Source organism: Priapulus caudatus, unplaced genomic scaffold (assembly GCF_000485595.1).
Source record: "Priapulus caudatus unplaced genomic scaffold, Priapulus_caudatus-5.0.1 Scaffold2746, whole genome shotgun sequence".
In the NCBI taxonomy this organism is placed as follows: Eukaryota; Metazoa; Priapulida; class Priapulimorpha; order Priapulimorphida; family Priapulidae; genus Priapulus; species Priapulus caudatus.
Genome location: NW_014579807.1, coordinates 3387 through 17226, shown reverse-complemented (window position 1 = coordinate 17226; position 13840 = coordinate 3387). Strand labels below are relative to the sequence as shown.

At 46.9% G+C, this 13840-nt stretch overlaps 1 protein-coding gene across 1 annotated transcript in view; it reads left to right on the top strand.

The window, feature by feature from the left end:
- Positions 1-13840, top strand: part of LOC106819017 (ATP-binding cassette sub-family A member 5-like) — a gene marked incomplete at both ends in the record, with an annotated part of 24390 nt that overhangs the window by 7751 nt on the left and 2799 nt on the right. The window contains 5 exon segments of the mRNA XM_014823676.1: positions 10881-10955; positions 11676-11804; positions 12529-12701; positions 12905-12980; positions 13165-13376. Of these exon segments, the coding sequence (XP_014679162.1) occupies positions 10881-10955; positions 11676-11804; positions 12529-12701; positions 12905-12980; positions 13165-13376 (665 nt within the window).

Below are 13840 nucleotides of genomic sequence, written 5' to 3'. Positions count from 1 at the left end.
TTCTATCAGCTATGCCGTCCGTGACGTTAATTGATATGCCCCTTCTAAATATGTCGTACGCCATCCGCCGTTCGTCCCTGAACGGTCGTATGTGCCACCGTTCCCACGGTACCACATTTCTGCATTACATTTCACCCTGCCCCAAAAAAATTTAAGCCAGTCTTATCAAGGAGAAACTCATTAAAATTTGTTACAGACAAAAGACTTGCTGTACTATCGTCGTGATAGGTTTGCTTGTAATTGTAACCGTTTAAGTGTATAATCTTAACATAGTGTTTCTCGTAACCGCCACCGCGTAACATGACAACTAATAACTCCTTTAACCGTACCATAGCATTCAAACCCAATTCAATTCACTTCAATTAAAATACAATTCAAATACAATTCAGCTCAATTGGATTCCAATACAATTCAAATACAATTTAACTCAATTCGATTCAATGACAATATAATTCAAATACAATTTTAACTCAATTCAATTAAATGACAATATAATTCAAATACAATTTTAACTAAATTCAATTAAATGACAATATAATTCAAATACAATTTTAACTCAATTCAATTTAAATTATAATACAATTCGAATACAATTTAACTCAATTCAATTCAATTCAATGACAATATAATTCCAATACCCGTATATAATACCATACAGTAATACCCGTATGTCGCCCCGTCACCAATCGCGTATCGCGTAATATATAATGCACAACAGTTAAAAGAAATGGCGTATACTATTAAAAGTTACGTACAAACGTTATAATTCGCGTCCGAAATTATTATAGATTCCGGTTATAATGTTATTTTCTGCGCAGATCAAAACTCACAACCCGCATAGAAAAGTGAAAATTCGCGCAAAAGGTTATAAATTGCATGTAAAAGTTATACTCGGCCTTGATGGCCTGTGATCGTCGCGTACTGCCGTGCACGACAATAACGTGAGACACCTGACCACATGAGAAAATGATAGTAAGAGAAATTTTAGAAAATAGTTTACATGGAAAAATACCCGTTTGTTCATTTCGGTACTACTGCCAGAACCCGTTAGTTTGCGGGGAAAAGGGAAAAAGGAGCAGTTTTTCCAGCTTAATGACGAAACCACGCCAACCAGCGACCAACAAACCTACTTAGCAACCATCCAAGTAGGCCCCCTCCAAACCCACGTCGTTTGCGCTCGAGCGCGACCTCGGCGAAGGAGTCCCCATGGAGTGGCGGCCGTGGAGTCGGTTGTGGCAACGAGGCCAACTCCGTCAGACTATACTGTAGCATCTGTCGGTGTAATACCTCGAGATGCTGTACATCTTCCGGGTCGTTGCATTCATTGTTTGGATCGTATGCTCGTAACCAGATATAATACCTCTCTATCAAAGACTCCCCCCGTGTATTTGAAAATGGGTCAAATCCCTCAGGCATGTACTCTTCGTAGTCATCATGCCTGTTCACCATCCACCAGGCGTCGTTTAACTCGATCCCCGGTGGCGGGAGTGGGATCGCCCCCTTTAAAAAAATTGAAACCCCTGTCAGACTGGGCGGTTGTGGCAGGTTCTCGAAATCTGGCACGCGTGACAGATAGATGGCTGGCCCCACAAGGCCTTGGTACATAAACCAGCCAACTATGTGTATATATCGTGCCAGTGTCAGGCGTTTGATAGCCTCCCCGCACCGACCGAACAACTCGACGTACTTTTCCGGACCGTGCTCTCCTTCCTGGTCCAGGATCAGCTCTAGGAGTGGGACATCGGCGGGGTAGTCGGTGTCCCCTGCGTGGCGCATCTCGTCGCGGCATCCGGCTGCGCGGTCCCTCTCCTCCTCCGTCTGGGTGAAGGCGAGCCACGAGTCTGACGCTAGGTGGGAGTATTCGGGAGGTATCTCCATGCAGTCCTCCCACCCCTGCCATTTCTCGTGGTCGGCTAGCGGAGCGCAGACGTGCGGCTCCCCTTGTGCCTCCTCCAGCTCCCTCCACTCGCTGGCCGTCTGCTCCCTCTCCCTCCGGGGCTCCTCCTCCCGCAATTGCTGCAGGTAGGCCTGCCACGAGGCCTCCTCTTCTGCCTCCTCCTCAGCCTTCTGCACTGCGGCGTTATTGGCCTGCAGCTGCAGGCTTGCGGCGGCGTCCGCTTTGTACAGGGGGTTGCCGTTCATGGCGTCGGCAATGCTGTCGGGTTCCGCCGGAACGTCGGCGGTGAGGTTGCCGTACAGCGCTTCCCACGTCGTTGCGTGTTCTCTGGGTGCCATGGTGTTGTTGTTGTTGTTGTCGTTGTTGTTGTTGTTGCCTCGTTGATTCTGGAATACTTAGAACGTTGGTTAACTGGAAAACGTAGTTGTCTGTTGCTATGCTGGCTGTTGATCTGTGGCGTCGTTAACTGTCCCCTCGAGGCAGGCGTCGTGAAACGGTTACTAGCGGTCTATTGTTATCGCACAGTGGAGTGATTTACATATCGTCTTGGCGTAGTGGGTGGAAGAGGTGGGATAGGTCGAAGGATCTGGCTGGTTTCGTGGGACCTGTCCCGTAGGTGGGGTGGGGGTGGGGGTGGGAGTTATGGTCGCGTAGGTGGGGGTGGGGGTGGGGGTTGTCGGGAGTGACCGTAACGGTATGTCTATCATTTCGGTTTCCATGTTTATGGGTGTTGGATGACGTGGAACTGCCGCCCTCTGTACCCTGTCGCCGCGGCCTGTTCTGAAGGTCACCGGGACTGTAGGCCGAAAACGCTGCCATAAACCCCTCTTATAACAACGAAAGTAAAAAACTAGCGCAATTCCCGTCATAATTATTATCCCTGCCAGAATCCCGTATGCCGCCGAGTGGTGCGTGTTAACATGATAATCTGCCGTATCCCAGTGATCATATGCAGTTCCCTGCGATGTGATTTGCTTACCCCGTCCGACTGCTGCCACGAGGTCAGTAAACGAAACATCTAAATCTGCATCTGCATACAGTTGTGGGGGGACTACTGCCGTCGGAATGAGTGCTGTAGAATTTATTACTATCCCTTTGTGTACCTCGTACAGCTGTTTCCAAATTTGCGGGATCTGCCTAAACGATTTCGGGTAGAGCTTGTGCTGAACTGCTGGCGGACACGTTGGTTTCATGGAAAAAATATGGTGGTAGCGTAAAAGCTGCGGAATCCGCCTTACAACCCGACCGTAATTGAATAAGCTTTTGCCCTTTTATGGTTAGTTCTCTTGATTTGCGCCGTAGAATGCGCTTGAGTCGACATGATATGACAATTTTAAACGGCGCTGGCGCGGAGATTAACCATTTCCCGTTCGCTATGTACCTGGCCTGTGGTTGGGATTTCTGATAGAAAACAACACGCTTGTGACACAATGTTTGAATTTGGTTAATGTCGTTTTGATACAAAGCAATCGCGCATGAATTTATTGCTGTCGCCGGGAAGATAGGAGAAGGAGAGTATACATCGCAAATTACCCGGTGTTGTTGTAGGCATGATTGTAGTCTAAGTGCGTCCGGATATATGAATACTGACCGGTCTAGACTAATCCCGATATACCTATTGTCCGTCTCGTAGTATGCGGCTGTCTGGCTGGTGGGTCCCGTTTTTGTACTTGTACTATTAGGTAGGAACACCGGTGGTGTTATAATCTCGTAAATGCGAAAATCCATATCCCGATATGACAGCGATATAAAGGCTAGTACGTGCAATGCGCCTGGTGTTGGCACTACGACAGCTGTGATCATGTCGTAATATCATAGTAATTGAGTGCTGTATGGGTATGGGAGTGTAACTGTATCGGGAAGCGATTCTTGAATGGCTGATAGAATTGTACTAAGCTGCGTTGGGGGGACAAGTGCGGGCGGTAGGCGACCTGTCAGTAGTATGTTGACATAGCGTTGTAAAGCGTCGATCTGGTCTCGTGCATGCCCGAAGGCGAGTTGTAAACCGGTTAGAGCCACCTGCAAGCGTGAGAGCATAACAGACTCGTGGGCCGCCGCTGTTCTCCATTCACAAATCTGTCTTGTGACAGTTTCGACGGCCGTTGCTACTTTTCTTGTGTCCCGTATAACGTCTTTTAAAATTTGTGTGTTCATCTGTGTATGAATTTTAGTATAGTTAATGACGGTGAGTGCTTGGTCAATGATGTGGTGGGTTTGTGTCTGGGATATTCGCATGGCCGCTATGTTCTGTTGTAGGTGTTGGACATCATCGTCCGTCGCTGGGCCGAATAAAAATTTACTAAGTTTCCCGATGCCGGAAAAAATAGATCGCGTCCTACGTGTGCGGTAGAGTGCGTGTAAATTATCCATCTTTCGTTCGAGAGCATTCATGCGTTCCGTAAACCATCCTAATTGCACCTGGAACATTCTATAAGCGCTATCTGCTATCTGCACAGAAGCCCGTTTCGCCTGTACATCTGCGTAGTCTAATATGTCACGCTGGTCCGGAAATGGGAGTCTATCGTGTAAATTCACCCGTCCTTTACCCTGGTCTATGTCACTCCCTGGCAATTTTATCTCTGTCAACAGTAGTAATTGTCTTCTTAACGTGTCCATGTAGTCATCCATTGCTGATAGATTTAGTGATATGGCTATCCCCCACGTCGATTGAGTTATTGCAATTCGTCCCCTCTGTACGAATAAAAACCCCGCTTCCTGCTGTCGTATCTCGTTTTCTGTTTCTCCCGTCACGAGTAGTGGGAGCACCAGTATCAGCCAGGTGTAGGGCCTCATTCTGGAAACAACAGGAACACGACTTATTTATAGGGTTTACGACCCTATTTCTAAACGGCCTGTGTGCTAAGTTATAACCCCGCTAGGTGCGCAAGTGGTCGTAAATCATCCTCGTCCCATTCTTCGTCGTCAACATCATCGCCGTTGTCGTTAACGTTAGGTGGTGCGTTGTGTACTCGTCCCCGTGTATCATTTTCGCGCGCCTGGGATGTACGTCCCGTACTGTATGTGTTGTGTGTTCGGTCTGTGTGTCTGTGCGGTCCAGTGGTTTTGTCCAAGCGTCTGCCAGATATGCTATTTTGAGATTATCTATATGGACCCTGTGTGTGACCGTCTGGTCCTGCCGTTTTATCCTAACTACTAGTGGCGTGATCTGTTCTACGATTAGGTAAAATGGGCGCCATGCAGAGTGTAACTTGACGGTTTCGTCCGGGCGTAATACGGGGCTGTACCAGTACACTGAGTCTCCTACAATAAACCCCTGGTCTTTCGCTCGTTTATCGTATAAGTTCTTGTTTTTCTCTCTTGTTGATCGTGTATTTTCGTGTATGTTTGTCCATGCGTGGTATAGTCTCTCTGTTGCCTGTGATATCGGGTCATCTGCGTACTGTACCCGGCGGGGGTGTAGAAGCACGTCTAGCGGTAATCTCGCTTCTCTCCCATGATGTAGAAAATATGGTGTATACCCCGTAGTCCCGTGTATTGACGTGCGGTATGCAAACAACAAGGCTCCCAACTTTGTGTCCCACGATGAATGATCGCGGTTAATGTAGCAGGCAAGTAAATTATTAAGCGTTCTGTGAAAACGTTCGACTACCCCATTGGAAGCGGAGTGGTAAGGTGCTGTTTTGACGTGTTGGATCCCCAGTTCTTTCCCTAATTGTGTCATTAACGAGTTGCAGAATTCTTTGCCGTTATCTGTTAAGAATATTTCTGGACAGCCGTGGCGTGGGATGAACTTATTGACAATGACTCCCGTAACGACCTGGGCTGTCCGGAGTGGAATCGCGTACGCCTCGGGCCACGCCGTAAACAAGTCGATAAAAGTCAGACAATACCGGTTAGCGCTATCCGTCACCGGTGATGGCCCCATTATGTCAATGGCCACGGCTCGACAAGCATGCGGGGTTTGGGGTGCGTGCTGCATGGGCGCGCGGATCCTCTGCATTTTGCGTGCCGCACAAATAACGCATGACTTGACGTATTCGTACACGTCGGAAAACATGCGCGGCCAGTTATAGCGTTGTTGAATCCTTGAAAGAGTTTTTGAAAAGCCTAAGTGCCCCGAGTAGACATGGTCGTGAAACAGCGGCATAACCTTGGTAATTAGGCTGCGTGGGAGTTCTAGTTGCGCCCCGCATTCAAGCTTGTCTGTACTGACGTGGAACACTAATCCGTCATCCATATAATAGTCAGCAACGAACCGCGCATCGCGTTAGGTGCACTTGTCTGCTGCCAACGCCTGCCTGACGCGTGAGAGAAATGGATCTCTGTTTTGCATGTCCCTAAACCCGTCCAAGTTTATGGCCGCTTTCTCCGCGGTGTGCCGCGTCACTGGACTGACCTGAATGTGTGCGACGGCAGGTGGTGGGGTGTGTGCTGTTTGTGTGGAGGCGTCGTGTGAAAGTGCGAGTCGTCCCTCAGGCATTAGTCTGCTGAGCGCGTCTGCTTGCGTGTTCGTGGCTCCGGGTTTGTATGCCAGTGTCAGGTTGAACTGGGATAGCGTCAATGCCCAGCGTTGCAACTTGGCATTTCGTAACGTTTTGGCTTCTAGGAGGAACTTTAACGGCCGATGATCGGTCACGACGTGACATTGCCCCCCGTATAGAAAGTGCTTCAGTCGCCCCACACTCAACATTCTTTCTCAATTATGGGCCAACGTGTTTCAGTGTCAGTGAACTGCTTACTAATATACATAATGGCTCTCTCGCGGCCCTGCTCATCCGTCTGTGTCAACACTGCGCCCAATACATACCCCGAGGCATCACAATAGAGTGTATACGGTCGACTCGGGTCGGCCAGCGCTAGAATAGGTGGGTTAATGAGGGCTACCTTCAGTGCTCGGAACGCCTGGTCTGCTTCCTCAGTCCACACAAAGGGTGTTCCTTTGTGGGTAAGTTGCGTGAGGGGTCTTGCTATTTTAGCGTAATCTTTAACAAATTTTCTATAATACCCTGGCAAACCAAGCCATTGACGAACGCCTTTCGCTGTTGTTGGGGCTGCTAATGCTTGAATGGCCTTTGTTTTTTTCTGGGTTCGTTGCGATACCGTCTGCGCTGATAATATAACCCAGATATTGAACTTTTTTACTAAGGAAGTTACATTTAGTTGCTTTGAACCTAAGATTCGCGTTTCGACAGCGGCGGAAAACTTCGTGCAAATGTTGCATATGTTCTTCGAAAGTGGCGCTGTATATCATTATGTCATCCAAATACGCGATCGCGTACTTATGTTGTAACCCTTCTAGTACTCGATTCATGACTCTCTGAAACTGTCCCGGACAACTGGCGACTCCAAACGGCATCGCGCACTTGTACCAGAGGCCATTTGTAGTTACAAAGGCGGACTTATGCTGATCTTTCTTTGCTAAAGGAATCTGGTGATAACCACTTCGGAGATCTAGACAGGTGAAAAATTTCGCTTTCCCGAAGTTTTGCATCACGTCTTCGATTACGGATAGAGGGAATGCGTCGGCTCGAATGACTGAAGTCAGCCGTCTATAATCCATACACATTCTCCACTCCCCTGTTTTCTTTTAAACCAGCAGTACCCCTGAGCTCCACTCTGAGATGGAGGGTTGAATTAGCCCCATTTTGAGTAAGTGCCTGACCTGTCGCTCCACCTCTTCCTGTTGGGGTATTGCCATTCTGTAAGGCGCTGTTTTGAATGGCTTCGCGGTTCCAGTTTCGATTGTCATTTCACATAGATTTGTGAACCCGAGTTCCTCGTCTGTGTGTGCAAAGGATGTTTTATGTTGCGTCAAAAAGTCCCGTAATTGTTCCCTGTGCTGTCTGTTTGTGACATGGGCGACTAACGAGGCGTAGTCCACTGTTGTTTGTGTGGTGAGTGCACGATCTGGTAATTGTTCTGCCTGCCTGACGTTGCTGCAAAGACCCATTTGGTGCTTGCTTTGTTCTACAGCCGCCCCCGTGTCACCCCTGAGGCAGTGATGCGTCGCGTAGTACCCTGTGCTACCTCCCGTCTGGGTCGTGTGCCGCCGCCGCGCACGTGTGCGACCGTTAATGTGGTTTTATGATGCAGATTAATGTGTTTGCGTGTTGTATTCCTAAGGAGACAGCTAATCGTGCCATTAGTGTTTACGCGGCATGTTTTTGTCAGTATCTGCAATCCCGTGAACCGCTGATAACCTTCTCTCGGCCGCGCTTGGAGTTGGACCCGTGTCCCGACGGACAATACCCCATTAATCTGACATTCGCACCATGCTGTTTGGCCTGGCGCGAGATGTCTGTAACGTTGCACGTAGGCTACTTTCATCGTAGGTACTGACCTCCCTTGTCCTCCCACTTCATACATGGGTACTATACTATTCCCTATGGCTAACACTGAGTTTGAAAAATCTATACCCACCCGATTCCTAGCAAGGAAGTCTACCCCCAAAATGATATCTTTTGGCAATGCTGCTACCACACAAAACCGGAGGGATGTTTTTACCCGACCCAGCGTGACCGGTAACTTAGCGACCCGTGTTACCCGCAGCTGTTCACCCGTGACAGACTGTAATTGCGGACACTGCTCGTTGTCGAGCGTGGCAGCTTCTCTTACGTGATTAGGTAACCCCCTCCACGCCGTCTCGTGAATTAACGAACATTCAGCGCCTGTATCAACAAGAGCTATTAGTTTTTGCCCCGCCACCCGAACATCGCAACATGGCGCGACACGACGTGTGTGCGACCGTGTCTGACCCCCCCTTACCTTCTGTTGCGGTCTAGCGGGCGCGGCGCGTTTCCCGACGGCAATACCACTCGACAATCCCGTGCGAAATGCCCCTCTCTGCCACAACGGAAACACAACCTTATCTGATTCGGCGGTCTTCCGTCGTAGCGATTGGCCTGCCTAGCCGGTGGCGGACGTGTGTAATAGTCCGATTCGTTAGCCAGTCTACGTGGTCTGTTAGTATTCTGCGGCTCGTTGCGTCGTGTCTGTGTTTGTGTTTGTGTCCGCGTGTTGGTCAGCATGTTTCGTTGTTTCTGCTCTTGTGTCGTGCATATGTTTTGCATGCTTGCTACCAAGTGCCTCATTTCACCTACACTGTGATGCATGTCTCTAGCCGTTTGCTTGCTTCTAACAAGATCTACCTCCATAGGTTCCCCATAGTTATCATCCCTGTACCGTTGCCCCTCCCTGTTACGCAACCGTATTGCGATTCCTTGTTCTACGACCGCTTCCCTGTCTGCCAACTCGAGTGCTTCCTGTAGTGTGCGTGGGCCCCGCTTCAACAAACTTTTTTGTATTGCTATACTCCCAAACCCGTCAGAAAAAATCTCTGTTAAACGTTTCTGCGTTATTTCGTGTTGTAACTGGTCTCGTGGGATTGCTAGGTGTGCTATCTGTCGTAACCGGTCTGCGTAATCGCGAATAGACTCCTCTCTCCTGGTGAAATTGTTTTAGCTCGTTTTGAGCCGAAAGTTCAGACATTGGGTCCTTATAGCGTGTTTGTAAGGCTTCGTACAGACGGTCCCACGTAATGTCTGAGTGATCCTATTAAAAACGGCGGGTGCATCCGGACGCTCGCTACCCGCCCAAGGTTCTGATTTCTAAATTTCTGAATTCTGTTTTCGTCAGATTTAGCTCTAAATGTGCCCACCGTTGAATTGATTATTCCACTCTGAACTTGGGCCCCACAAAAGCTAATTCCCACATAAACTTAGTAATACTCTGCCGACTTCCCGGCGACCTTAAACCTCGTAAATCGTTCCGCTAACACTTTCCATTGAGGTTTAAGGCCCTTCCGTAACCCCCGCAGTTAGAGATTCAATCGTAGCATTGGTCTTGTGGTCGGGGAAAACGGATCAAAGGTGAAAATTGTTAAATGGTAAATGGTAACTTGTTGATAAGGGCGGTGTGAGAGACGATGTAACACCGCACACAATGTGATACAATGTAAAACCGACAATAACGTTCCACTTACCGACAAGTGAGTGTTTGACAGTGAAGTTCTTCCGGCGACGTGATCGGCAGTGGTAGCATTTGGCGTTGTGTTGCAAAGGGAGACCGAAGTTCTTTTGGTCAAAACGGCGCCTAATTGTGCGTTGAATGTACGCTCGTAGACAGTAGACGTAAGAGTTGTATAAACGGTAAACAACTATAGGTTTATTCTAGAACACGAATAGCAACAGCGTATACATATACCCAGTGATGGTCCGGGTCTCTCCCGTTTCTTCCAAAACCTCTTTCTTTTAAACCGTGCACGCGTTCGTCGTGCCCTACAGATTTCCTGATTTGTGGCACCGGCTAGTGATCACAAGGACCGGTCGCGACGAACGTTCCATTGTTGGGGTTCAATGCTCTCTTTGACCAGTTGTCGGACTGTCATAAAGTGTCGCTTACTGAGTGCCTGGTTGACAACTTTCGCTCTGTTCTAGGGTCGGGCCGAGGCAGTTACACCCGTCGTCCGGCCGTGAGAACCGGCCGTACCTCTATTAATGATTCTATCAGCTATGCCGTCCGTGACGTTAATTGATATGCACCTTCTAAATATGTCGTACGCCATCCGCCGTTCGTCCCTAAACGGTCGTATGTGCCACCGTTTCCACGGTACCACATTTCTGCATTACAAATACCTAGAAATCATAGTCAAATGTCTGTCCCTGTAAAGCATTCATCGTTCGTGTTTTATGTAGCTTTTAACCTTTAGTTATGTTAAAAAGCTTCTGTTGTGTACCAAATATGCATTCCTTTTTTTCTAAACCTTATTCTGTGCACAGGTTTTTTTGCCGATGTTATTCGTCTAGATACTTTAGAAATAAAATCGCATTAAACATTTCTTTGAATAACTAAGTTTAGATACAGCAACAGTACCATATCACCATATCTAGCCTTTTACTAACTACCTATATGTATATAAATAAATAAATAAGTAAATATGTGCGTGCGTGCATGCATGCGTGCTTGCGTTAACTGTCATATACATGTATATGGCTATTTGTCATAATTCCACTTGTCTTTGCAGCCTGTTGTCATGGTCCAGAATATGCAGAAGGCGTTTTCCACTGGAGGGCTTTTCGAGAAAGGAAATGAAATCAAGGTACATAATTGTGTGTGCGTGCGTGTGTGCACGCGTGCATGTGTGGGTGCGTGCGTGTGCGTGTGTATTCACTAAAAATAGTAAAATCCAGTTTCGTAAATATCAGGCCGTCGCGTATTGCTCCAGCAATGATTATTTTTTAGGCTTTTCAACTTATTTTGATAGATGCTATTATAGGTAATTATAATAGTTGAATAGGATATTTATAATTTATCGATTATTATTTGTAATGAACAGACTACCACACATGCAAAAACTGCGAGCAGTGATAATGAAGGCAACTTTAATATAATATTGTTTACATAAATACATAAATGGTCAAGAACAATGCTGCTACTTAACTTGTTGCTTAAATGATTATGTATTCACACACAATTGCTACATTAGCAATAAACCATCTCACTAACACAGAGTACGAATCAACGAGGAACAATTCAGCATCCATAAACGATCAACAACATTAGAAAGAAACGAGTATAAACTCGCAAACAACAATTCTGTGAGTAACTGTGCATTGAACAGCAGCTGCACACAAGTTGCAGTGAACAAGATGGTTTCAGTGTATGTGTGTCTATGTGTATGTATTATATGAGTGTGTATGTATGTATGTGTATGAGTGTGTGTGTATGTATGTGTATGAATGTGTGTCTATGTATGTGTATGTGTATGAGTGTGTGTCTATGTGTATGCGTATATGTGGGTATTGTGTTTTATTTCTAGGTGGTGGTGCGGAACCTTTCTCTTGCTGTGGAGACGGGAGAGGTGCTGGGACTGCTGGGACCAAACGGTGCAGGAAAGACGACCACTCTGAGTGTGATAACCTCTGAGACGGCACCAACAGCTGGAACGGTGAGTAACCATTAGCATCGCGGAACCAGAAATCTATACCACGTTAAATCCTGATGGTTGGATAGGAATGGGAAGATGAACCCATGTTTTGTTTCGTATTTGACTGGTTTTGGCACATGAGATGGATGAGGGTTATAACAAAGAGAATGCCATTGTGGCAGTGGCTTGTACATTGGTGAGTCATTGTATGCCTCAAACTGCTATGACAACTATAGGTGAAAAATGGTGTAGTGAGGTCAATAATTAACTGGAATAGATGATTAGTTGCACAGTTAAATGAGGTAACTGATGCAAGTGATCGGTACTGTAATTTATCCCCCTATTACATGTATTATTCGAGAGATTTAGTGTAACTGGAGGTGCATGGTGAAAATGAAATTGTCAAAGGAGATAGAAATTAGTGGGGCTTGTGTGCGCGTACTCGTAGGACTACTACAAAATTCTGGTTCTATGTGAGTTGGGTTTTTGCTCATCTATCTACTACCGACTATACGGTATTCTAGTTCTCTACAGCAACATTCCTAATGTAACGTTCTTCATTACAGATGACCAGAACTATAGTTAAGCCCTGATTAGGGTGGAACAGGTAAACTTTATCACTGCTGTAGTTGGCAATTGGTACAGGTAAACTTCGTTAATTCTGTAGTTGGTGATTGGCACAGGTAATATCTTCGTTACTACTGTAGTTGACGATTGGTACAGGTGTGTTTCATTCCTGTTCTAGGTGACCGTGGGTGGTTACAACGTAGTCTCGTGTATGTCTGAGGCCTACGAGGCGATGGGTTACTGCCCCCAGCACGACGCGATCTGGCCTAACATTACCCTGAGAGAACACCTGATCTGCTATGCTGCGATGCGCGGAATCCAGCCAACCCAGATTACACACACAACTAACTAGTACGCTTACACTACTAGTTAAATGTGACTAATGTTAACACTCATAGTATACTAGTATGCGTACTCCTCACATGCATCATCTTTCTCAAGAAGCATCGTATTTTTGCAGTGTAGTTATTCATAGCTGTAGAGAGTAGTCATTGGCAAATGAATCTATTAGAGGTATTATCTTGACGTGCATTCTCGATGTCCCTCTCTTTCAGCTTAATGGATGCTTTGCAAATCAGGGAACACGAGAACAAGCGATCAGACGTGCTGTCGGGTGGGACAAAACGAAAGGTATTCCAGCGGTCAGTCCCACGCAATGCCAACTGACACTACTAGTTACGTTCACTTGTTTTAGAAATTTTATCGGTGACAACCCGCCCATCGGGCAATGTTGCACATTGCGCAGCTGAATGCAGCAGCTTTGCAGCAACAAATGTCTGTTGGTTGGTAAGTATTTTGATTTTCACCGTTTCAGCTGAGTTTTGCGATCAGCATGTTGGGGGCACCACAGGTCGTGCTGCTAGACGAACCGTCGACCGGCATGGATCCGCAGTCGAAGCGTTTTCTGTGGGACACGATCAGCGCTAGCTTTACCGGCGACCGTGGCGCCATCTTGACGACACACTCGATGGAGGAAGCAGACGCTTTGTGCAGCCGCGTCGGCATCATGGTTGCTGGAGAGCTCAGGTCAGTCAACCAGCTATAGTTTGTTGTCTTTGTTTATCTGGTTGTTTCTTTGTTTAATTGGCAAACGCTCATTCATGTTTGTTCTTGTCTCTTTTTTGTACGTTTATTCGTATATTTATTCATTTAGTTGCTCATTTTGTGTTTGATTGCTGGTTTGTGTGGTAATTTGTTTGTTGATGTTTCGTTGTTGTTTGTTTTTAGTGTATTTTTAGCTCATCTGACATGGTCAGATGGAGCTTGTAGAATCGCTTGAGCGTCTCGTCTGTCCGTGCATCCGTCAACAGTTGGGCACAAATCTTAACCGCTCGACGTATGGTCACGATATTTGGGATGTCGGGGGGGGGGGAGATTGTGAAAAGGACTCGGGATGACAAATTTGGGGGGTCAGCGCAAAGCTTCACGCGAGTGTAGAGGCACTTCTGCATCACCGCAAGCAGCTGAGTGTACAGGTTCCGGATACAGGC